We start from the raw sequence: 27071 nt of genomic DNA, 5'->3' as shown, positions 1-27071 counted from the left end.
AGATGCTATTTTTTGTGTCTAGCTTAATGTTGATGCCACATAAAGCTATCATAATTTGTTTCTTCTCTTTTTTAAAAGGTTAGTCTCCATTTCAAACCATGTAGGTTTACCCAAGCAATGTAAGTAATCTCTGCTGCAAATATAGCCTTAGGAGATTATGAAAATTTGAAGATGATCTAAATACTGCAGGGATTTTTTCTTTTCCCCTTTCTATGGGAGAGGACAGCCACATGGTCAGTTTAGTTATTGTTACCCATTCTTCAACTGAGATCTGTTTATATCATTCCAGTTACCCCCCTCCCCTTTATCTTCCCATTTCCAGTGCTGCAGTGAGGGCTGTGTACTTCCTCGGGCTCCTCTGAAACAATTGCTATTTCCGAGAGCATTCTTCAGGCAGAATGTTTACTGGAAGAGCCCTGTAGCTAGTCAATTGGTTGGCAATTAAAAGTATGGCCAATTTTTATGACTTGAATGCCTTTGTTCTAATTTATTGGATCAGAAATCACAAACTCTAGCAGATATCAACTGAAAAATCAGCCTTCTCTGAAGTTATTTGATTCCAAACTAACAATTGGACATAGACAAATGGGTTTTCTTTTCCAGCTAAATATGGCTTGCAGAAAACTTTTCAGTGAAACAGGTGGAAATACTATCAATGTTTGCTTGAATTGATATTTCTTGAGTTCATGATTGATTTCTTGACTGAAGATTCAAATAAAATATAGCAATGTCATCAGCAAGTTTCAGCTCAAGAAAATAAAGAGTATGGGGGTGATGCAGGACTTTGTGACTGTACTTTTAGTTAACTGAAAAGTCTGTAAACTTAGTATTTTCTATCATGTAACAAATGAACAAGTGCTAATTTGTATATTGATTAAAGATTAGACTTAACAAATCTTTTGGCATGTGAAAAATAATGAAAGCAGTATGCCCAACATTCTTTAAATTATTTGATACACTAAAAGCAAACCCTGGGATATGTCTGACTTAAGTCTTTTTGTTGTGGGGAGGGTTTTTTTGTGTTTGGGTTTGTTGCCTTTTTTTTTGTCTCTGCTTGCTTTTTTCTAATTGTTACTTTCTAGACAGAAAACTTTTGTCAGCTCAGTAGATGTTCAGGTAGAGAAAGAATGTGATTTTACCATTAAAAAAGGAGTATTTGAAAGCTGAGCATTTAACAGATGTCAGCATGAGAGAAAAGTCACTTCTTCATAATTATTAAACATAGAAAATTAATTAATAAAGAAAATGTATTTCTTTCTGTTGAGGATTTCGTAAGTGCCTAAGAGAATTTAGTGAAATGAACAGTTGTTTTGCAATGATTACATTTGAGCTGAGAACCTTTGACTGACTGTTGCATAGAGTGCAGTATAAACAGTCCAAAATGCTTTAAGTTGCTGCTTTCCTATAAAATAAGACTACTTAGTAGATCTGCTTTTTTTCTGTGTGTTTGTTTTAGTAATAGAATTAAGGTGCATTAATGCTGGTTTTGTGAGCTGGTGCAGGAATCCACTCCATTGATCTTTTGAGGTCCCTTCCAACCCTTGGGATTGTGTGATTCCTGTGTAACAAAGAGTTATTTGAGGACTTTCTGTAATTCCCACTTCTGACCCTGCCATGTTTATCAGTTGATTACAGTGAAGTTAAAGGGGATGGGCAGAAAGTAAAACCTTTCCTGTGCAGACTGAGAGATGAAAGGAAGTATTTTACACTCAGATATTGAGGCCACCAAACAGTGGCTGCATTAATTATTTTGTTTTAATGATTACTTCAGGGGAAACAAAGCTTCTATGGAAAATCAAGTATGCTAAAAATTAAGAAGAAATAGAAAAAAGCTTAATGAGTGGTAAATAAATATGACTGAGACTACTGCACACTCCTAGTACATTTTTCTCCTGCGGGATCTCTTCAGAACAGTTGAATAACATATCTGTCCTATCTTTAAATACCACCAGTATTGTTGGCCCTTGAGCCATGCCTTGAAAATGACAATCCTTTGTAAAAATACTGTTCCTAGAATTAAACATGCTGCCAAGTTGTTCATCGCTTCATAGTGTGGTGGTGTAAGACTAGGAGACAAGAAAGGAAGTTTTAATAAATATTTTGATGCTGCTGTCCCATAACCTCAATCATCTTCTTTTGTTTGCTTGCAGAATATGTATGCTTTGCTGATGCACATCTTGTCTCCTCCATAAAAGCAAATCAAATTTATCACAGCAAAACTGCTGTATGTGGTAAAAAGATTTTCTGAATTTGTAATCCCCTCTTTTGTTTTCTCTTACAACATTGGTTACTGTAAAAGCTGGATAGCTGGTGGAATAAAAAAGAGAAAAAAAGGCAGGCAAAAATAAGAACAAAACTGTTGGTTTTGGAAGTATGTTTTTGTAAATGTGAACTAAATTGAAGCAGAAATCCTAATGGGAAAAACGAAGAGAACCAGAAGACTTGAAAATACAGAACAGAGCAGAGTTCCTACCAGATGGTATTTTTAATAAATTTATCAGGTGGATATGAAAGATGATAATGAACATTAAAAACAGGGAGTGCCAGACCCCCCCTTAGAGAGAAGGAACAGTATGGCACCTTCTGCACACTGCGGTTAGTTAGAATGACATTCTAATTAACCACTGTAGAGAAGACCACAGAATTATATTGAAAATGTCCTAATGCAGTTTCTGGGTGGTTGTTAAGGAGTTTGTCTAATCAGGGTAACATCTTCTTAGGAGGTCATGAATTAGTGTAGAAATCTAAATGTGAGATGGAGCAGGATGATGATGAGAGGGCATGCAGGTATGATATTGGATGAAGTGAGCTGTACTGTGTTCAATTAATGCCTCACATAGCTCAGAGAGTGTCCAGAACATGCCACAGAGCCTCAGCATGAATGTTAATTTTGGCACTACGTCTTTTACTTGTTCTTTTTTCCAAGATTTAAGTAGCTTCCTCTTCCTAAACAAACAAACAAAAAAAAAAGACCACCAAACAACAAAAGAAATAAAGTGCCATATATTGAAAATGCTTTCATGCCTGTATAAAATGGATACTCAAGGAAGTTGCTGTGCTGCCATGGAAGAGGGGAAGAAAAGTAAACCAAGGCAAACTTCATTTTTATGCCAGTACTCTTAGTTTGTGTTGTTAGTCTTCGATTTAGTCAGAAGGTACCAACTGATACATCCTAAAGTCTACCACCTGCTCCCCCATAAGAACATGAGAATTTCTGAATGTCTCTTTTTCAGTAATGAGGAATCAAGAGGTTTCTAGAATAATGATGTGTCTCTTTAGTAATTTTTTTAATGAGCAAATGGAGATGATAGTACGTTTGATAGTGCAGTAGATTTTTCAGAGACTATTGCTTTTCCACAGACTTTCATATTTCTTGGCAATGTGCTTGCACTTTTTTCCTTCTTTGTGTTTTATGGTGAGTTGGTTGGTTAGTGGTTTTCTTAACCACCTGACACCACTAGCACGCTTAAAATTGTAGCCCTTTATGGAAAAAGTATTTGCTGTTTGGGTGCTGAAGGCTCTCACAACTAGCTCTGAAATTTCATGTAGCTGTATGTCAGCCATTTTCATATGTTGCACGTATTTTACAAACAATTGTTAAAGTATGTAATTAAGTTATCATTGTGCAGTGGAGTTAAAATGGTACATTTGCACCCGTACTATACAGCATTTGTTTTCTTGTGAATATTCACAGGGCTGGTTTCTCTGTTTCAAAGGAGCTTGTGCCATTCTTGTTTTGGCTTATTTGTTCTTTTTCTGATTTTCAGAAATGTTTGGTATGAGATACCGTGAATTTGGAAATTGATCACTGTCTTTCAGATAATTTTTGATAACTTACTTCTTCTTCTTTAAGTTGCAGTACCACAGAGATTGATGTCCTTTATTAGAGCTTGTCACAAAATCTCAGCTTCTTTTAATACAGTCTGTGCTAAAAGAATTTTTGTTATCATTTAGATAAAACACTCAGTGCTTTTAACATTCCCCTCCCCGCAAAAAAGGCTCAACAGGCAACCTTGATTTTACATGTTCAAAGAGCATAATTTTTCAAACTTGTTAATAATAGTTTTTGATAACAATAAAGAGTAAAGAGAGTCTGAAAAGTTGAAGAGGTTAGCTAAAAACTGAGCTTTTTAGGAAAGTGCTGGACCTAACTAGGATATCTTAAATAACTTTTTTTTTCATGTTCATTTGTTGTCTTGCTGGAAGATGAAGTTCTGAAAGTTTTAGATTCCCTCTGAATTACAAACAGAAAGAAAGTACCATATTTGATTACATGCTAACAAAAGGAATTAATAAGTAATTCCAAAAATAACTGTTGAAGCACTTACAAAACAGCACTGGAAAAAATAACTGTATGCACAAGGAAATGCACCTCCTTCTTACATTGTGCTCCCAAAATAGCTGGTGTCTTGCTCTTTGATAAAATTGCTAATGTTAAGTTCAAGCTATACCATTAATTCCATTTGATTTGAAGGGAAGAGGGAGACTACTTTAAGAGGAAGGGGAAAACCTTCATTTTTTCAAGAGGATGGGTTCTAAGTAGCTTCTTTTCTTTTGCTATCAGGGTGTTATAATTTCTTTTTTGCAGCATTCAGTCGTACCTTTTTCCTGTATCTGGCTGAAAGAGAGTTACTTCCATGCTTGCTGTTCCATTTGTTTGGCAGACCTATTGGTCTCTCCTTCCCTGTTGTAGTCCAATACTTATATTGAAAGATTTTCTAAATCCTTCTATATTTTCTAAATTTCTAGATTTTCTAAAAAGCTTTTTATTTTTCTAAATTCTGGGGTGCAGTTTCTGATCACAGTCAAAGGGACTGTCAGAAGTACCAACAGGTATGTGTTAGAATAATCTTCTGAGCTCTGAGATTTAAAGCCCTGGTTTCAAAGACTTTGAGCCCTGACGTCCCACAGTCCAGATCAATGCTTTAAACTGTTGCACACTTATTTCTCAAAACATTTTTTTTTTGGCGGGGAAGGTTGGGAGTTGGGTTGTTCATTGTCAAAACAGGAAAAAAGTGTCAGAAAATTTTAGAGGTTTTTCTGGACAAGATTGTTTCCCCTCTACCCCATCCCCCCATCCCCTCCCAGCTGTATTAAAAGGGTGCTTTCATATCACTAAGACAAATACATCTTTTTGTTCCATTTACCAAGCTATTCTGGGATCAGTGCTATAAAAATTATCCATACCATTTGATTCTGCTTCATAGTTCAGGTTATATTAAGAGTTAAATTTCCTTGTGTGGATCATACTTTCATCCATTTTTTTTTTCTGTTTTCCCACTTCTTTGCCAGAAATAAAGACCAGTGTTAGCTCGACTGTTTTCTGACTGTATGTCTGTTGTCTTTGTGGTTTTAATTCACAGTTCCCACTGAAAATGTTGCAACAATTGCAGACTGTGCGAGTGTGATTGAGGGTGTAAGTCGCAGTCGCAACGCCTTACTGAATGGAGACACAAAAAACTATGACTGGGACTCTGGGTACACGTGCCATCAGCTTGGGAGTGGAGCAATTGTAGTACAGCTGGCACAGCCCTACATGATTGGATCAATACGGTAAGTTGGTTTATTCTTCTCTAAATTAAGGGCAGTAGTGAAACTTCTGCCGAGTTACTTTCTTCAGAATATGACATTTGGAAATAATGGTAATTAGGGAACTAGTTTAGTAGTTGTCATTTGGCTTCTTTATTCAATGTTATGGGCATGTTAAAAATTAAATGTGTGAATTATATGTCAAGATACAGCAGTGCAATTCCAGAAAATATTACATTCCAGAGGCGTAATAATAGTAACAGTCGAATTGTAAGATTAAAGGCATATACTTGCATTAAAATAGAAATTTAATTGCAGCCTCACTTATGGTCAGAGTAGGTGCAGTTTCTTGTATCTGCCTCATTGTGAAAACATATCTATTTATTGAAGAAAGCTATCATCTCGTGATAGGTTTACTTTTCACTATCTGATTATCACCAGTTCTTACTTGAATATGGAGTATATAATAAAGGCACAGTAATCTGAACATTGCTTTACAGTGTTGGATTAATGAATGTGTTTAAATCTGGTTTGAGTTTATTGGGCTATCTCTCCAGTAAATGTATGCATATGAAGAACGAACTTTCGGCTAATGTAGAAACCCTGGAAATAGATTAGAGAGCAGAATTGTTCAGATGTGAAGACAAAAATGTCCTTGCCAATCTCAGATTATCTGACTGTAAATGTGGGGGGTTTGTTTCTTAAAGTCTAAACATACAAAACCTTGTCTTAATGACTTATTGTTCTTTGTAAATTTAGGGTATGTTGCCAGGGGCTTAATTTTTATTCTCTGTGATGATGGGATAAAAAAAGAAAGGTTTCTGAAGTTAGGGTACCAGGAAGCAAAGGTTGAAACCCCAGTGAGTACTGGCTCACAACAGGAGACCAGATACGTGGGTACATGCTGGTAGGAATGAGCACAGTGTCATCCACTTGTTAAGAGTTGTCTCTTCAAACCGGCTGATAAGAAAGTGAGACTGGAAAGCTCTTTTATAACTGTCAATTTCTGGCTTGTGTGTTTTGGTTTTAGCTTGTGCCATTGTTATGATTGTTGTAAAGCTTTGAAGATAAAGTTTCAAAATCAGACCTAACAAAAGTACTGTTTTGTCTGTATACTAGCTATAGTCACCTATATACCTCTGTCATGTATAGTGCTAGTCTGACATTGTTCTTGTTGTGTTAAACAAATTGAAAAAATATAGTTGGCACACTTGATGTTTGATGCTTCTGAGTTCGGTATCTTTAATGTTCAATTAAGTATTGCATCTCAAGTAGAAAAACAGGAAGACATAGTATTCAGTTTTCTTAAAAGAGATAATTGAAAATGCAATTACCTCATTTTCATGTCACTAAACTTAAATTTAAGTAGCAGCAGAAGTTATTTGCCATGGGAAAGAGCAAGAGAAAAATGTGTTAACTAAAATGCATAATTACGTAGGTCATAGTATCTGTCTTCCTGTCTTACCCTTTTCCACTGTCTTTCAATTAGTGAGTCATTTTCTGGTCAGTGCAAAAATACTGACTTTCCTATATCAAAAACTATGCTGCTGTTTATTCAAAAGATTTTTAAGTCTCATTATTAAATAGTGTATTAGGTGAGCTAAACTTTAAGTTACCTAGAAATTATAATTGTATAATTGGCAAGTGTGTAGGGCCAATTAAAAAAAAAAAACAAACCCAAGTATTACATAATTTTAAACTAATAGGCATTTAGTGTTGTGTGGTATTGCATTGTATTGATATACAGTTAGAATCTCACCTATGTTTGTGAGCATTCCTGCATGTGTAGTACAAACAAGATTAATAGCTTGCCATAAAAACAAGTAATACAAACCATTATCATCTAGGGTATCTTCTGACAGAGGAGACTACCTGCATTGCCTAGAGATGGAAATGCTAACACTATGTTCTTTTCATTTTTGTGTTCTCCCTAGAAGAATTAGTGGTTTAAGTTGCAGCCACATCTGTTGCTATATCACAGGCAAATCACAAGCAGCCAAGGGAAAGAAGCCCCTTTTCAGATGGGAAGTGAGGTTTCACTTTGTGGCAGCCACAGCTTTGGCAATGGTCTAGATGTCCTGTACCGAGCAATGCTAAAAGTGGTGACTCTTTGTTTAGCATCAGGAAATCTGTGACCAGAACAAAAATCAAATTATATATAAACATAGATTAGGGCAAAAAGTCTTCAATATTTTATCTTGATGAAAGAAAATTTTTTCGAACTGCCTTCCACAACTGGTTGAAATGTATTCATTGACTGTTTTCCTGTGGTTTTCTTGCTTGAAAATTCTCTTGATCTCACCTACCCACCTAATAGAAAAAAATTTCCAGGAGCATTTTCTTTAGGCTGGCTGTACACCATGACTGCAAAATGACATAAATTGCTCTATCCCCAGAAACTGAGTCATTTCACCTGTGGGTTTGGATTATAAATCAGTAATTAAGAATTACAGTACATATCTTTTAAGTTCAGAGACATGAGTGTGCCATTGAATATATTTGTAGCAGACAGAGTAAATATACAAGCCTTTGAAAAAAGGGTAGTAGCTGCTTTTAGTCTGTAGAATTCAGAATACTGCTGGGGAAAGCCTCCAAGTCAGAATGTGTTACCATGACAACTAAATTCCAAGTATGAAAAAAGCAGAACTCTTGGTACTCAAAGATGCATTAGAACTGTATAAAGAACTTACTGGTTTAGGAGTGTATCTTCTGTATGCATGTTTTCTGCAGAAGTCGTCCCATTGTCTTTGAATCTTAGAACCATTCAGGTGGGAAGGGATTTGAGGAATTCCAGACTTCCTCTGAGGAGGGTCAGCTATGAGGAAAGACCACCCTATTGAAGGCTTTATGGACTCAGGTCTTGAAAACCTCCAAAGAAGGAAATTTCTGAACTTCTCTGAGTGGCCTGTTCCAATGTTTAATTATCTTCACATTGTACTTTCAGATTTTTTTTCTTTTTCATGGTGTTCCTGTTCTTCTATGCCTCTAGTCCATCTGAAACATCCTGTTTCAATTTTTGACCATTGTCTTGTTTTTCCCATTCTGCACCTCAGTAAAGAGCCTGGCTCAGACTTTTTGATAACCTGCTTTTCAGGTATTGAAAAGAGCTGTTAGGTTCCTCTCCAACCCCAACCCTTCTTAGACTAAACAAGGCAATTTCTTCAGCCTCTTGTACAGTGCATGTGTTCCAACTTCCTGACCATCTTGATTGTCCTCTGATGGACTTGCTCAGATATATCAGTGCTGTATTTGGGTCCAAAATGAGATGCAGTATACCAAATGTGATCTAAGAGGTGTCAAGTAGAGGAGAATAGTCTGTTTCCCTTATTCTGCTGGTTCATTTGCTGTTGCTGTACCTCCAGATGCTGCTAGCCTTCATTGCTGAGAAGGTAGACGGGCAACTAATAGCTTCTTCTGCTCATTATGACTCCCATGTCCTTTTCAGAGCAGCCAGTCACACTGGAGCATTTACTGTTATAGGGATTGGCCTGTATGAGATATAGGACTTGGCTTTTGATCTTTTAGGATTTGATAAGATTCTTGTTTTCCTGTGGCAATAGTCTTCCCAGAGGCTGGTAATCAGTACTCCTGAATGGCAGCCACGTTCTGGAATTTATCAGTTGCATCCCCTAGTTTGCCGTTGTTTGCAAGCTTTGTGAGGGACCATTCCATCTCTTTGTCCAGGTCACTGATGAAAATATTAAACAGGGTAGGTCACAGAATAGACTCTGGAGGAACTCCTTTTCCATGCAGTACATGGATGTTGTACTGTTGACCATTATCTGCTGAACTAAACAAGCAGGCTGATTTTTACCTGTGTTGTAGTCTATGTATCTAAACTGTAAAATCCCCACTTGGATACAGGAATGCTATAGGAGGCCATGTTGAAATGTTATTAATGTCTAATACTTCTTCAGGTATTTGTATAGGAACTTGGAGCAGGGTCTTCCACACTAGAATTTACTCAGGAATTCTGAACAGATGTGATGATAGTCTGCTCAGTAGTATTTCCTAATAGAAAAGACCTGAAAAACATGGGGGTTGGACTAAATAACCTTTAAAGGTCTCTTCCAACCCAAACTATTCTATGATTTTATTTTAAAATAGGTGTAGCTGAATACTGTCTTTTAGACAATTTAGAAATTAAATCATTTTCTGTTTAAGAGGTTTGTTTTATTAAGACTTCTACTTGGAACAGTTAACAGAGAAATCATTACTTTAGGTAGTTTTTCCACATTGTTGCCAGTCTGGACAGAAAATAACCTTGATATTTTTCCCCTCTAAAAAGGCCCATATCAATGACAGAAAACCTATTATAGTTAATTAGGAACAAAAAGAACAGCAGTTGGTATATTTAGCATAGCAAACATAATTTAACTACTAAATGGCTAAAACTGTGATATTGAAAAGGCTGCCATATCACTATAGCAGTGTAACTCACCCTGCATTTATTTGCAATAGAAGTGTAATACTGTCTTTCACTGATAACTTTATTGGGTTGGTTTTTCCCTATAAATATCAAAAAAAAAGAAAGGGGGAAAAAAACCCCAAACAACCAACCCCAAACAAAAAAAGATAGGACAATGTTGATTATAATATATTTGACAGAGGGAGACAGAATTTTTCTGTACTATAGTTTTTTTCATGTTAGAATAAATAGAAATATTTTTCATTTTATAAAAGTAGATTAACCACTTAGCCCATTTTATCTATTCGGAGACTTACTAATATGAATACATGATAGCCAACTGTTTAATTGTTCATATTCAGAGTAATTCTTAAATTACAAATTATATCAATTAGCTTTAATGTGTTTTCTGTTTGCTTATACCATCATCAATGCATCTCTTATGCTTCTAATTTTCTATACCACTTCTGCTTATGAAGTTTTTCTTTGCTGCTCATTTTCTGTGCTTGACAGTGAAATCGTAAGTCGGGATAAATGATCATATAAGCACATAGTAACTACACAGGACTTTTGTCTCCTGTGTAGTATCTGGAAGAGAGATTGTTTTTCTGCAAGATAACTACTGAAACATAAATATCTGCAGAGAATGAAAGGGGATTATAGACAACCAGAGGCAAAAATGCAAAGAATTGTGCAAAAAAAAAGCCACCTCTTTCTTTCCATACCATTTGGGATTTTATTTCTTTCCTCATCTTTCCACAAGTGATGCTACTTATGTTTTAATTTCTGTCTTTTTGATTTCTGTAAGTAGGTAAGTGGATTATGAATACAGTATTATCAAATATTTATACTGTATGTGGTAACTACTGTCTTGTAGTGTTCAGGAAGCAGGTATCATCCTGTCAGGTGCAGGGCTGTTACTGTTTTGTATTCTGCTAACACCTTGAGTATATGTAGTTGCATAGCAGTCTGAACTAAACAGTGACAATCTTTTTTTACAGAAATCTTTTTTAAAGAATAAAAAGCAGAAACAGCATAAAATGCTTTTCTCAATACAGAACAATCAATCGTAGGGCAACACATGACATTTAGGGAACTACTGTTAAAAAAGTTCTATAGCTTCTTTTGAGGTAACAGCCAATATAATTAGTGTCCCACACCTGTAATATCATAAAATTCTGTTTATAGAATCATAGAATAGTTAGGGTTGGAAAGGACCTTAAGATCATCTAGTTCCAACCCCCCTGCCATGGGCAGGGACACCTCACACTAAACCATATCACCCAAGGCTTCATCCAAGCTTGGATTTTATATAATGAGGTATTGTCAACATGTGATGCAAGTAACAGTACCATCTTAAATGATTAACATGCTCAGACCTTATGCAGAGAAGTGGCATGTGAGATTCAGACTGGACGTGAGGAAGAAATTCTTTACAATGAGGGTGGTAAAATACTGGCACAGGTTGCCTGGAGAGGTGATGGATGCACCATCCCTGGATATTATCAAGACCAGGCTGAATGTGGTTCTGAGCAACCTGATTTAACTAAATATGCCCCTGCTTATTGCAGGGGTGGTGGACTAGATGACCTATGAAAGGTCCCTTCTAGCCCAAACTATTTGATGATTCTGAGGGAAATATGTTTAACAAAGTCACAAGGAATGAGCTGGAAAAAGCTTTGTTCTGCTTTTCCTTCTCAATCCTGAGGTCATGATTTACTAACAAGAGCTAATTTAGCTTTTTATCCTAATATTGAAAGTCCTATGTACATGGGCAATTTTTCTATAGACAGGTGCATTTCCAATGACTTTAGTTCAGACTTTTTAAGTGGAATATTCTACTTCCTGTCATTTAGTATCCATTTTAGCAAAATACTGCTTCTTTACAGAAGCTTAACCTGGGAATTTGCATGGAATGTGTTTCAAAGATTATTCTAGCTGGCATGAAAAGTGGCTTTTGTTCTCAGTGTTCACTGGTGAATATGCATGTAATCACCTGAAAGTTTTTCACTGCTTATCCAGGAAGGCATTTCATGCAGAGTAAATACCAAACAGGTTCTGTCACCAGCCTCCCTCCCCAGTCTCTCCTAAGAAAGCTACCGCACGGAGGTGAAGAAAGAACTTTTTGTTTTCTTTCACAAGCCCCAGAGAAACAAAATCTACATTTAGCATTCATGTGAAGTCACTGTGAGAAAGATTCCACCAACTTTAATTCACTCATTGTTCTGTTTGTAATAATTCTAAGCCATATGTTTTTTTAAACCCATTTAACTTTGGCTAGGTTGTTTTGGGAGAGTGCAATTATTCACATTCTTAAAAGGAACACATCTGTCCTGTTAGCCTTTAGCTCTAAAGCCAGGCCAGTTGTGTTTTAATTACAGTATCGTTAATTGAAATTATAATCATCAGTGTGCTTCTGATAGTCAAACTCTTGATCATAGCTTTTAAAACATGCATCAAGGAAACAACACTGAGTCCCATGATGAAAAGAATCCTATCGAAAAATACATATTAAAATTACATTTTAATAGCCTTTTAAAAATAAAACAAATTTATGTATGTTTTTAATTTCATTCTTTTTATCATTTAAAAGGTTTTGTATATATATAGTTATTGTATATATATATATAGTTATTAAATTAATTTGGGATTTGTTGATTACTAGTACATAACAAATTCAGGATTTTAATCCATAAACTTTTTTGTATTATTTTTTTAACAGAAGATATTACTTCATTTATACTCTTCAGTATTTAGAGAGATCTTCAAGCATAATAGGGAGGATCTGATGAAGCAGGGGGAGATGAGTTGAAGTTTTGTGGTTTTGTTTTGTGGTGTGGGTTTTTTTCTTTTTTCTTTTCATGACACTACGGACAATGACTGTTTACTGTCATGGTTTAAACCCAGTCAGCCACACAGTTTCTACCCCCCTCCCCCCTTAATTTAAATAGAAAAGTTTTTTCAGATTTTGATTTTGGTATCACATTTGTCATTGAGTTTGTATGAAAACAATAAGAACAGCACTTAGGTTATTATAAACTATACTCTGCTGATCAGTGGAGTTACAAGTGATTTATGTAAAATGTAGGCAAATCCCTATCGATCAAAATATGGATAAACATTTAACTGCTTCTAAAAAACAAATTGCAGAAGTGTCTGACACTGTTCGGGCCAGTTTGTTGCCTCTGTGAAAACCCTCTTTTCATTTCTGGATGCTGTATTGGAAAAAAGGATGCTCCATATTGATTTGCAAACATGCTGGATAGCAATTTTTATGGCTTTTGCCAATGAAGGCATTCTGTGCTGAATATTGTTCTTAAGTACACACATCTCAGTCCCACCCACTGAGGAGAAGAGGCAAGGTTCCTGGTTGTGCTTTAATTCTTATCCTTAGAAAGAAAATTAAATAGAGGAATGATGCTGAGGTTTCAAACACCTCTTACATGGTGATTATCTCTTACAAGGGAGATAATCACATGTGAAGAGAAAAGGAGCAGAAGATACAACATTTGCTAGATGTGCTTTCTGAGAATTATATACTTAAATTGCATCCCTGATGCTTTAGATCTTTCTCTCTGAGAGACAAGTATGAAAACTGAACACTGTCAGTTAGTGCCTTTCCCGAAGAGCTGCATGTTTGTTAGAATGAGTTGGGAATGAGTCCTTAAGGCCTCGTATTTTCTTCCTTTTTCTTCTGTCTTTTTAGCAGTTTGGTCAACAGTTCATTGCCTTTTTCCTCATATTACGATGAACCAGGACTGGGAATTCCAATTTTCCTACTTGCCATTTTTGTTTAATATTTCTGTTATATTTAAAAAAGAAAAGAGAATACAGTTAAAAAGACATTGTAATCTTTATAATCACCCAAAACTTTTTTTCTTTCCCTGCTTAAGTTGCCCTTTCCAAACAGATCTTTGATTCAGGTTTAAAGCAGGCAATGCCACATGCCAAATAAATTAGTTTGTTATTGTCTTTCAAGTAAATGAAAAGTAATTGGATTAATGTAATGGTTTAATGTTAGTAAGGTAGTTATTATAAAGCTGAAGTCTGGTCCTGGCCTTAGGTTAATGCGAATAGAGACACGCAGGTTTGAAATGACAGAAACAGTAAAGACCTTGCTGAGCGTTAGAGGCATATTCAAAAAAAGAAACAGCTAAGTTTTAGGAGGAGAAAATAAATAACTGGATAACTTAAGCAGCTTGGTTTAATGCTTATTTTACTTATCACTCAACTTCTTCATATTTAGGTTGCTTCTTTGGGACTGTGATGATCGAAGCTACAGCTACTACATTGAGGTTTCAACAAATCAGCAGCAGTGGACTATGGTGGCCGATCGCACAAAAATTTCCTGCAAGTAAGTTTAATTTTTTCCACTTACTTGCACAAAGTCAGAACTGAAAACTGTTACTGGGTTTGGATTGTTGGGGGTTTTTATTTATCCTTTTGTTCACTATTTACATAGATGAGCTTTTGTAATTTCTTCCTAGACTGGGGCATCTGCCCTTGTTCTGTTTTTCCGAAGGTGTCTGCAGGAATCACTGCACTTGCTGCTTTTCACCAAGTACCCCCTGATTTGACTGGTTTCTGCTTGGTTTCTGACATTCCTCAGGTTGAACTTCAACTTCTGCACCACAGAGTGCATGCCACACTGCTGTTGCTGCAGTTCTTTGGGGCAATCTCCTCTGATTAAGACATCATCTATATATTGGTACATTTTCTCCTTCTGAGGAAGTGAGACCTCGTGTGGGTTTGTGGTGTTCATGGAAGGGAGCTGAGTCCCCTTCCAGCCCCAGGGCTACAATCCCAGGAGGAGATGCCTCAACTGACCAGGCTGAATCCCTTCCTTCAGCAGGGGTAAAGGACATCCCAGCCTGTCCTGGGCTGCCTGTCCTGTCTGATGATGGGACAAGAATCGGGCTGCCTGCTGAAGTGGTTGTGTCACCCTGCCTGAAGGTATATAAAAGACATGTTCTAAGGGATATTTTTAATGTGTTGGCTTGCCAGTGTTTGGTTAATGGTGGACTCAATGTTCTTAAGGGTCTTTTCCAACCTAAATGATTCCATGATTCTACAAAATCTTGTTGTTTAGACCAAACTCTGTCTCTCAGCTGAGAAATGACACTGCAGGAAGGCAGTGTGTCTCCCAGCAGAGGGAGGGAACATCAGTGCTTGCTTCAGGCTCTTTTCCATGGAGTTCCCCTGGAGCCTCAGGGAGCTCAAGGATGCTCTGAGTTAGCTGGTGGCTGGATGTGTTTCAGCAGCCATACAATGCCTGCTGTCCCTCTGCAAAGGGCTCCAAATGTAGGTCATGACAGATGATGTCTGTCTTTGCTGCTTTACAGTTGTTTTCCAGTGGCTTCACTGGCACGAGGCTACCATCTGCAGGCGTATGACTGAACACCTCTAAGTCAGAATCCCGCCTAGACGCTTGATGTTGTGCTGTTGCATCATCAGTAGCTCAAGGTTGACTCAGGAGATGACAGTCTTTTATCTAAGAGAAGGACACTCCTACAAACTACGACCTGTGGACTTTGCTGTCACCATCCCAGCTCGCTAGGCCCTGGAAGTTAAACCTCAGGTGTAAAGGGTGGGGCCAGTTCTGTGCATGCTGCCCTCACCTAAAAAATTGACTGGTCAGGCTGGAAGGGCTTGCTCTCACTTGTCAGTATGTACAGGCGAGGGTCAAAATGGCAGGTGACACGGTGCATGGGAATCTTCAGATCCAACCTTACCTGCGGGCGGACCAGCGCATGGGTAGCTCGAGATTGCTCAGGAGATGACAGTCCTGGTTGGACACTTCATGATTGCCTAAGCACCCTTTCTCTCCAACCAGATTTGCATATCCCACATGCCGTTGGTCATCGTGCTTGTAGTAAGTGTGGTTAAAGCCCTTCCCAGATCTTCACACATGAAGCCAAGCCATCACATAGATGACTTTTTGACTGTGAAAAGGTTGGTCATTAGATGACCTGTAGATCCTGAACTTTAGACCTTTGAATACAACTTGAAGAGGTAACAGCTTCTGGTGTGGTTGAGTATCGAGACTTTCAGATCAGAATCAAGTTCTGAAGATCTACATCAGTACTGGATCTTCAAACAATCAGTTTGATTGTTCATTCTCAGAAGCAGTCTGCTTCCCATATCCTTGGGTTTGTGATCACTGGAAGTTAAACCATGTTTCTGCAAAGTTCACGTGTTTATTGTGACCTTGGTGTCAAATCCCCCTGCCTTGAGAAACCTGGTAGGAGAGGGAATAGAATATGCTTGGTAAAAGATTTTCTTGTTCAAATAAATTTCTCCCTTGTCAAAGCACATAAATGTATTGTAGGATATTTGAAGGGGTAAGGAGAGTGAGGGTAGGGACCTAATCATAACAGATTAAACAGTTACCTAAGCTTGACCTTGCCTCTCTTCAAAAGCAGGTTACCTGACTTGCATGCACTGACCACTCTACTTATGAAGAGAACCCTTCCGTAGAAAAACTGGTTCTTAAAAAGCAATTAAAGTGAAAAGTTGTTTCATTTTGTTTTCTATACTTAAGTCAGAAGAAATAATGAGTGAATACTCTTCACATGTATTCTCTCTATTGTCTTTTCTGCAATTATTTGGTGTGCTGATAAAACCTATTCTTCTAGTATGGAAGACTAATTCGGTGTTGATAGTCATCTTAAACCATTTGGTAGTTTAAATTACAAGTAAAGAATTACCCAGATACTTAAATCCCATTCTCACGGGACTAAAAAGATAGTCTGCAAATTTATACATCACGTATCTTGAAGACAGGTATGCTCAGCAGTCAGTGAATGTTGATAGGTTATTGGTCTTCTGGCTGATCCCCAGGGAAGCTCAGACTTATAAAAATCTTATTTCCCTCTTTTTGCCTGAGTCAGTTTTCCATAACATATGCTTTGCTTCCTGGGACAAAACTGAAGTCATCAGCTTATCTGGGGACATCCCCACCCATCCTGTACTTGTGCTAACCGAAAAAAATATTGATTTCACAAATTCAGAGACATAGCTCAGTTTGTCATGTAGAGCAAGCGAGTTATTCAGGTCCTTCCTAGTGACGCTGCTGGTACTCATTTTTCTAAAGTTGATATTCCATCTCTTAAGAAATAATACAGTTCAAAGAGGGATTACAATGCTGTCTAGACAAGTTGGTGAAGGAGAACTTGACATGTCCTTTCACTGTCTGTAAAGGGCAGAGTATTGATGAGCAGAAAACCAGGGTTCTGCCTGCAGGTCTGGAGAAAGAGTAAAGGAGATTTAATCATTCTCAGAGGCATCTCAGCATAGTAGATAAATTTCATCTCTTTGTCTGCCTACAGCAGTGGGAGCACTGAAAGGCTGAAGCCACAAAAGACAGAGACTCAATCAGAATCTTTTTGCACGTTCTCTTTGTACATTTTGATACAAATAGTCTGTAGCAGTCAAAAGGAGCACTTGCTTAAGTATGTACAGTGCAGGTGGAATTGCTGATTGACTGCCCATTTCAAATATCTGCTCGCGATGTTCAAACCACGGTTTTTTAAAAAGAAAAACTTTGGAAAACTGTAGGTGCATCCCTGAAATAAAGATAGATACCTTCTCATAGTATACTTCAGTATTTTGGTTCAAAACAGGTGCTCTGGAAATTCTCTAAGCTGTGGCTTCAAGAACTATTTTCATGTGTATTAGAGAATTGTATTTTGCCTGATTTCTGGCTCTGACAGACGTGCATCCAGCTGGCAGAAAGCCAGTCTTTTCATCTTGAAGTCTACATATTTATAGTGTTCCAGCACTGTCTGTAACTGCCTGCTCTAAACAAATACAGAGAGTGGTCCTGAAGCTTACAATTACAAAAGCTCAGTGGACTCCAAAACAATTCAATTTAACAAGGACTAGAAAAATTTAAAGAAAAAGCAGCAATTTGTAAAAAATCTTATTCCTCTTTGAAAGTTTTCTGTTCTCTGCAGTTGCATTTAAATACTGTCTCATCTGTAACTGAGATAAGTAAAAAAGTTTGTGTCCAACTTCCTTATCCCCCCTCCCTCAGTTTTTAAGTGATTTCTTTGCATTCAACAGCACTTTTTCATGTTCAGTTTAAATTTCATGCCCTTTAGGATCAGCAAAGTGGATGGGGTATTTTTTCAGTCAGACCACCACAAAAAAGAAAATGTTTTTAATATGTTTAATTTTCTTTTCAAGTAGGGCTTGCAGAAGTGCTGAAATGACTTCAGCCCCAAAATTTCTTGAATTGTAATGGCAGGTAGATAACTCTAAATACTAAATAAATAAGTATATGTATCATATAAAATATATCTATATAATAAAATATGTATATTTAAGTGTTAATTATGTACATTAGATATATATAAAATACCGTATAACTTCCAAATGTTACAAATGTTAGGACTGGTCTGTAAAGTAACAGAGGGTCATAATTGCATACCGTCAGAGCTGGACCACGTTTACTTTATGAAAAATAGAGAATTGTTTTACTATGACCTAAAAAGCCATGCTATTCATGCTCAAAACCAGTTGAATGTAGAATGGAAGAGACATCATCATTCAGTGACTCATGCACTGCAGTAGCCTCCAGAGAACTTCACTGAGGCCTGCATTTGAAAAGGTAGAATACTTGCAATGAGAAAATTTGCTTTGTCAGTAATATTCTCTGTTCACTTTCCTGTCTTCAAAGATATGTGGTTAAGAGTTGTTTCCTTTGCTGTTTGCTGCCTGGCTTTCTGTCTACCCAGTCTTTCAGTGGAGTTACAGTCCTCTGTGAAAGTCATTTGTGTGCTGTCTCGCAAGTATCTGTGAGGTCTCCAAATCATTTTGCTGAATCCCTGTCACAAGGGGTAGGATAGACCATAAAGGTAGCAAACACAGAACTCAACAGACACCACTGATGATCAGTAAATGGCAAACAAACTGATGAGAAAGAAAATTAAATTATGTTTGAATATTATATGTTGGTTTTGACAATCTACTGAAGCATAAACTTCCTTTAAACTATCAGTATGCTGCTTTGGATTGTTTTAATGGTATTTTCAGTGTAGTATTTTGTGTAAATTAATAATTCAGTGCTCAAAGACGGGAGCTGACAGACTGCTCCTAACCTCCTCCCGGTTTTAAAAGGCTGAAACAGAAACTGGTTGTCTGTTACCTTCACAGGGGAAGCTTGCATACCTTCCCTAAGTGAGAGCCAATTAATGCATGCTGGTTGTGTAATTGTCAATTTTCAAATGCTTTACGGAGGATATTTTTTTTCTTTCCACAAAAGCTGTTTTCCTCCACACAGTATGACAGTAATGAAAAACAGTCATGTTCCCATCTATTTTTTAAAATGTTTATGATAAGTGCGCTTGAGCATGTTAGTATTAAACTGTAGAGACCTGAACTTGTTACAGGAATTTGCTGACAAAGAGTGTGAAAGTCAAATGAAAAACAGAAGATACAAAAGGCCAAGAAGGAGTCAGACCTCAGAGTTAATAACACTTTTGATAAAATAAGCCATGTAAAGACAAATACGAAACTGGCTATCACAATAGTTATCAACTCAATATCATTCTTTAAAGTTCTCTTGTGTGCTTACTGTGAAATGGATCTAAGCCATTGGCAGCAGACATACCATTTTCAATTCCCCAACAGCAAAAAAGGATTTAATACTCTGGTAGACTTTGGGAGACAATGTATGTTGTTTGTTGGTGGGCAGTTTTACAGGAGTTGGTATCAACTGTATGGAACAGTTTTATGAAGGGCATGATTTAATTTTCAGAAGTTTTATAACATATTGCATTATATCTTCTTTTTCTTCCACTGATGGACTCAGTGTTTGTTGTTCAGAATGCACTGCTGACATAAGAAATGTGTACTAACTTCCAAACTGAATTTCATGTTTCCACTGCTTATTATCTTTTTATCATATAATAGCTATTCCAAATCCTAAATTCTCAGCTCAGTTCCCCTCAAGTTTTTTTCTATAGTTTTTTATAGGATTGTAATTAGTACTTTCACATGAAAAGCCCTGTGCAGTGTGGATGTCTTCTGATTTTTCAAGAACAGTTTTCAAATTTGAGGTTTGCTACTCTTGTCCACAGCTTCTAATTTCCATCCTATGATGTACTGTGTGCATTTCCAGTTTTAAAGCACTGCTATATTTGCTTTGATAATAAATCAAAGAATGACTAAAGAGATCTAGGTCATGCACCTGAAAAGTTCTAGATCACTTTTCAGATGTACAGAAAAGTGTTTCCCATGTTGTCCAAAGATTTCAAGTGAGAAAATACTTCTGTTTTACACCATGCTAGTGTAGGCAAACTCAATTTGGAATTTTTTTTTATGCATATACTTTTGCAAAAGCAGACTATTACCTATCATAATGTGATTATTTCTTTCTCTATAGAGATAATATTTGAAGTGTGTGAATTCCTTTCCTTGTAACTGCACATGGCACACTTCATCCTGTTTTACATGAACTTAATTTCACAGCAAAACTTTTCTTGTACCTCTTCTGTCAAACAGTGTATTTCAACCATACTTCACCCCATTTTACATTAAACGAATTTCACAGCAGCTCTGTGAAATCCAAATGCCTTCTCCAGAGTTGTTGAACTCACTGTATCCACAGTGGTACAATACAAAGATGAAACATATGCAAGCAAGATGTCTGGGAAATTGCTACATTGTTAAGCTCAATTTCAGGTCTTGCTTCGCAAAAACAAACCAAGGGTTTTCGTTAATTTGCTCATTATGCCGTTAGTAATGCTTACTGGAGTAAGTCAGACAGATATAAAGGGTCATTTTGTGTAATTATTGAGCTTAAAAGCCCTGAACGATAGAGGCATTGAAGTGCATGTTTTTCCTTGTGCTTATATGCTCCTATTTTGAAAGATTCCAGTAAGTCAAAGAAGAAAGGGGCTTCAGCTTCACAGGCCTGCCTTATTAAGCACAAAGAATTAAGATTTCACAGAGAGAAACCAGATTTGTATTCCATTTTGGAGTGTTAGGTGCTTCTCAGAAGCGTGGAAACTCTGCATCTAGCATTTCATTTGGTAGCTCTTATTTTAGCTGAGCCTAAATTGATTGAAGAAAGATTTAGCTTCTTTTAAGTTATGTTTCTTAATCGTAATTCAGGATCACAAGAATGTCTTCCAGCTAGTAATTTGTCTCTACCCCCACAAACACACACGCTTCTACCTTCAGATCCTTGTGGTTGCTTTTCAGCCACAAATATGCATTAATCTTTTGAATGAGCCTTGGAGAGTGTAGCAAGGACTTGCATAGTGCAGTGTCTTAGTCTCCCTTGAATGTTTTGCCATACATTTATTTCCTTTCAGTTTTGTGTGTGCCATATTCATTGAAGTATTGCTTTTCTCTTTTTTGCTTTGCTCTTTTTGCCATATGGCTGGGATGTTCTCAGATCTTCATGCACGTCACTGTAAGGAGAGTGTAGAAAACATCAAAGTAATGTACATCAGTTTGTACGTCAGCTCAGTTCTGACTTAGAGAAAATAAGCAATACCAAATAATACCCATATTATCAGTACCTCTTTCTTCTAGGTACTGGATTTTTCTGCCATGCTATTCTAAACTTGAATGTCTCTTTGGAAGCTAGTGAAAAATGTCAATCTAATGATATTAATGTATAATAATTTATGAATTATTACTTGATAATATATAATCTAGAAAAATACTTTTATATATTTTTTCAAAGCAGTGATAATTCAGTATGTGAAAAACATCTGCTGCAGTCTTCTACTTAAAAATCAAAGCAAACATTTTTTTCCTGAATTATTCTTCATTATTGTAATTATTTTTATTATTACATGAAAGTTTCAGTAGATATTACTTTCTGATCATAGAATAGTTAGGGTTGGAAAGAACCTCAAGATCATCTAGTTCCAACTCCCCTGCCATGAGCAGGGACACCTCACACTAAACCATATCACCCAAGGCTCTGTCCAGTCTGGCCTTGAACTCTGCCAGGGGTGGAGCATTCACAACCTCCCTGGGCAACCCATTCCAGTGCCTCACCACCCTTACAGTAAAGAACTTCTTCCTTATATCCAATCTAAACTTCCCCTGTTTAAGTTTCAACCTGTTACCCCTTGTCCTGTCACTTACAGTCTCTAATGAATAGTCCCTCCCCAGCATCCCTGTAGGCCCCCTTCAGATACTGGAAGGCTGCTATGAGGTTTCCATGCAGCCTTCTCTTTTCCATGAACAGCCCCAACTTTCTCAGCCTGTCTTCATACAGGAGGTGCTCCAGTCCCCTGATTATCCTCGTGGCCCTCCTCTGGACTTGTTCCAACAGTTCCATGTCCTTTTTATGTTGAGGACACCAGAACTGCACACAATACTCCAAGTGAGGTCTCACAAGAGCAGAGTAGAGGGACAGGATCACCTCCTTTGCCCTACTGGTCACTCTCCTTTTGATGCAGCCCAGGAAACAGTTGGCTTTCTGGGCTGTAAGCACACACTGAAGCTGGCTCGTGTTCATTTTCTCATTGATCAACACCCCCAAGTCCTTCTCTGCAGGGCTGCTCTGAATCTCTTCTCTGCCCAACCTGTAGCTGTGCTTGGGATTGCTCTGACCCAGGTGTAGGACCTTGCACTTGGCATGGTTAAACTTCCTAAGGTTGGCATCAGCCCACCTCACAAGTGAGTCAAGGTCCCTCTGAATGGCATTCCTTCCTTCTAGCGTATCAACAGAACCACACAGCTTGGTGTCATCGGCAAACTTGCTGAGGGCACACTCAATCCCACTGTCCATGTCAGTGGCAAAGATGTTGAACAAGACCGGTCCCAACACTGACCCATGAGGGACACCACTCGTTACTGATCTCCAGCCGGACATTGAACCGTTGACCACAACTCTTTGCATGCGGCCATCCAGCCAGTTCTTTATCCACTGAGTGGTCCACCTATCAAATTGGTGACACTCCAATTTAGAGACAAGGATGTCATGTGGGACAGTGTCGAACGCTTTGCACAAGTCCAGGTAGATGACATCAACTGCTCCAGCGCTGTGCATCAGTTCCATAGCCCCATCATAGAAAGCCACCAGATTGGTCAGGCAGGATTTCCCCCTAGTAAAGCCATGCTGGCTGTCACCAAGCACATTGTTGTTTTTCATGTGCCCTAGCATGCCTTCCAGGAGAATCTGCTCCCAGATTTTGCCAGGCACAGAGGTGAGACTGACTGGTCTGTAATTCCCTGGGTCATCCATTTTCCCCTTCTTGAAAATGGGGGTTATGTTTCCCTTTCTCCAGTCTTAGGGAACTTCACTTGAATGGTGAATGGCTTTGCTTTTTGATTCTTTTCTGATGAATTTCTAAAGCTTCTGTGATAAAATAGAAAAATTTCAAGTTGTACTTCTTAGAAGAGATCACATTGATTAAAATTCAAGTATAAGCTAGTTTTCACTATTTTATGGATAACAACTGCTTTTATTGTAAGCACTAGGCACAGGCAGAGGTTTCAGTCAGTGTATTTTCATTCTTCTTTGAAGAGGAAAAAGACTACTGCAGGAGACAGAGACTGCCTTAATTGTTTTATCAACCACCAAGTATGTTTGATATTCAGACATTTATTATTTGTGTGTTTATTCATTCTTTTTCTGATTGTCTTGGTTCCTGGGTCAATAGTCATAAAGCATCTTTGGTTTTACCAGGAGGGGATTTATTTAATTTTTTTTCATACTATGAAAGTGTATGGAATATGGTTTATCTGGTTTCTGGCTGCTGCAATCACTCTTGCATATTCTGTGCTACCATTCTTTCATCTATGTTTTTATCTCTGCAACTGCTTATAGCAACTGAATCTGAGCAAGACCAGCTGCCGCCAGAATCAGCGATTTTGTCGTGTAAATCACCATGATGATGTGCCATGGTGCTTTCATCCCAAGCTGTTGCTGTCATTTATCTGTTTGAGATGTAGCCTCCCTATAGATTTTTTATTCCCTGTTTTGATGCCTGTGACATATAAGAACATACTAACCTAGCATGCAGTTACAGTTGTTTTGTCAGATTTGCATTCATTGACCACATTTAGTTTAGAAGTTACCAATGCAAAGTCATGGGTTGAATAATCAGAGTTGTCCTTTGCAATAGTTACATGCATATAGTGCTCAGAATTGCCTTGCTCTCTGACATGGAGATTTTTCTCACTCACTGTCCACTAGCCAAATGCCTCATCATCTAATTAGTGACACGCGTGAATGGATGAACAAGATTCCCACTGTCCCTACCAGAAACACTGGGCCCGACCCGCTCCAGGGACAGCAGCAGGTGGGGAGTTTGACTGGGGAGGTACCACCTGTCAAAGCGTAACGCAGGTGTCCTAAGGTGGGCTCAGGGAGGATGGAAACCTCCTGCGGAGCAGAAGGGCAAAAGCTCGCTTGATCTTGATTTTCACTACAAATACAGACTGTGAAAGTGGGGCCTCACGATCCTTCTGGCTTTTTGGGGGTTAAGCAGGAGGTGTCAGAAAAGTTACCACAGGGATAACTGGCTTGTGGCAGCCAAGCGTTCATAGCGACGTTGCTTTTTGATCCTTCAGTGTCAGCTCTTCTTATCATTGTGAAGCAGAATTCACCAAGCACTGGATTGTTCACCCACTAATAGGGTGAATAAAACTTCGCCTTCTCCTCTTTGCACCCATTCTTTTTGACTTAATCTGTCATCTCTGCTCGGCTAAAAAAACCCAAAAAGTAGGTGAGATAAACACTGGGTGGATTAGTGAAAGGTGAAACCTTTTGCCTTTGAAGAGTTTAAGGCTGCTGGAAAAATATCTGAAAAGAAGATAATTAACAATAAGAAATGCTTGCTGAGATTGAAGTATGTAAGATTTTGAGAGACTGAGATAACTGAACAGCCCATTTCTGCAGCAGCATATTGGGTCTGTAAGTGTTCCCTATAATGTAGAGGTAAAAGAAATGCATGTGTTCCTTGAGAGTTATAGCATGACTGCATTTCTGTATTTTGCTGGATGGTACTATGGCCACTTTTTAATATTAAAGAGGATTAGTAAGTTGGGGATTTACACACTGCAAGTTTTGTTAGTATGTAATTCTACTTTGGAGATACAGGCTAAAGGTAAAGGTGATGGGAAATGATCGCCGTGTCTTTTAAACCTGATAGATAATGCCTTGACAGAATTAAATTTTGCTTTATGAGTAAACATTGATTTTATCTTATAAAATAAACAGTAGTCAGAATCTTGGCTGTTTCTCTGTCTTACAGCAAACACCATTGTTTACAGTGCTCAGCCTCACTTAAATATGCAACCTGTTCTAGCTTCTGTTGTTTGCCATGGAGAAGCTCTCAGATAATATAAGAAAACTTGTTTTCCAAAGGTTCATTCCTCTCTTAACTTTATTCTGTTCTCCAGTTTTACCTCAGTGTATCTTGTCCCTCTGAGGTATTTGTATGTTCTGTTGTCTTCCTTCTGTGGTTGATTGCTCATACAGGCTAAGAATACTTAAATATTCCCTCCCATAAACATTTGTGCCCCATTTAGACCAATAACATCAAGTAAACCTGGAAAAGACTGTCATCTTAAGAGGTCTTCACTAATGATTTCCAATTGTAACATAAATCCTAATTTTCTTACTAGGAGGAGAATGCTACTCTCTTGCATCCTGTTAAGCAAAGATTTTTTGCCATTCAGCATAGGAACCTATTTGCAGCTTTTGGTTAAGGACTCAACAGTGAGGATTACTGATTTTATATTATGGAAAGATTCTTTGGCAATATGTTAGATTTACCTCCTCAGAGTCATTATATTCTCTCTTTTGAAAACGTCTGTGCATACATGCACATACTCACATGTATACAGGCACCCACACACATGCACATTCTCAGCATGCTTATAAGTAAATATTACTACCAAACAGGTTATCCAAATTCTAGATGTCTCATGGGAAGCTGGCCCATTTATCTGCCTGAGATAAGAAAGGAATGCCAGATACTTGAACTCCTGTTTTGCAGTTATGTTTGTTTGCTTTGAAATTTGTTGTTGCATAAGATTATCTAATAACCCAGTGAAAAACAGATGTCCAAATGTACATGAACTAGATGGGAAGTTACTATTTTGTCTGTAGCCCTTTCCTACAGGCAAAGCCATTAAATGTAGCAACTGTTGACATCTCCTTGTATAGTCAAAAGGTGAATCAGGTGTTAATGCATCAGATCTTGAGATTTTGCCTAATTACATTTTTGATGTTCAGCATCTAATTTCATTAAAACTCTGAAAAGAACATATTTGCTTGTGCTGGTCGAAACAGATACAGTCTTCAGTGTTACAAATATCCTGCATTGAGATAGATGCAGTTTTAAGCCATTGATTTATTCACAGTAATGTTTTTACCAGGACAGATTATATGTCATGCATCACAAAATGGAAGAATTATTGTATCTTTAGGCTTGGAGATTTCTGCACTATGTGGTTATGTATTGTATCTTTTTAGAATAGTGCTCTGTCAGTTTGTTTCATGTAGTTGAAGGGACGGTGCTTCCATTCTGCTCTTTGCTTTTCTGTCACACTGAGTTCCCACAATAAGAATTTTTTTTCTCAATACCAGTACCGAACATCATATCGCCTAAATTTCATTCCATTACTTTTCTTGTATCCTTGTAAACCAATTTTTCTGTCTTAATTTCTTTCATACACTTCAGCTACATATTTAAAAAGGCATTCTGCCTTTTTCCTGGTACACTGGTTGCTGGTTACACTGGTACACAAGTTATGCCTGACTTTATTTTGTGCTTTTTCATCATGAGTCCAGTTTCCTATGTTTTTAAGATATTATTTGTGAATTTTACCCAGCATATTGTCTACAAATATTTAAGGTAGGGAGTTACAAATTAAATACTAAAATTTAGTTTACGAGGAGCTATTATGAGGGGAGCTACATCTTTTCTGTTCCATAACACTGTAACAAAAGCACAGCTGTATTTGTTATTTTTGTCTTAGCTCACTTTAGTCTCATGTCTAAAATTACTGCTGTCATGGATGCAGGTCTAAGTTTTTTTTCTAGGCGAATTTCAATCTGAGGTCGCAAGGCTTTTTTTTGTGACCTTTGAGGTTAATAGATAGTTCAGCATGGTAGCAGAAAGGGTAACAGTTTTCCTCCCTTCCATTAGCAAAC

The 27071-nt window shown here is 37.6% G+C and overlaps 1 protein-coding gene across 1 annotated transcript in view; it reads left to right on the top strand.

Annotated features, from left to right (window-relative positions):
* The window catches only part of BTBD9 (BTB domain containing 9), a 125201-nt gene that overhangs the window by 84726 nt on the left and 13404 nt on the right, over positions 1–27071 (top strand). The window contains exons 9-10 of the mRNA XM_005145327.2: positions 5364–5553; positions 14184–14291. Of these exons, the coding sequence (XP_005145384.2) occupies positions 5364–5553; positions 14184–14291 (298 nt within the window). The remainder of the gene's footprint in view (positions 1–5363; positions 5554–14183; positions 14292–27071) is intronic.

The sequence above is a fragment of the Melopsittacus undulatus genome, chromosome 3, assembly GCF_012275295.1.
Source record: "Melopsittacus undulatus isolate bMelUnd1 chromosome 3, bMelUnd1.mat.Z, whole genome shotgun sequence".
Classification (NCBI taxonomy): domain Eukaryota; kingdom Metazoa; phylum Chordata; class Aves; order Psittaciformes; family Psittaculidae; genus Melopsittacus; species Melopsittacus undulatus.
The sequence above is the reverse complement of the archived record's forward strand: the minus strand, read 5'-3'. Positions and strand labels throughout refer to the sequence as shown.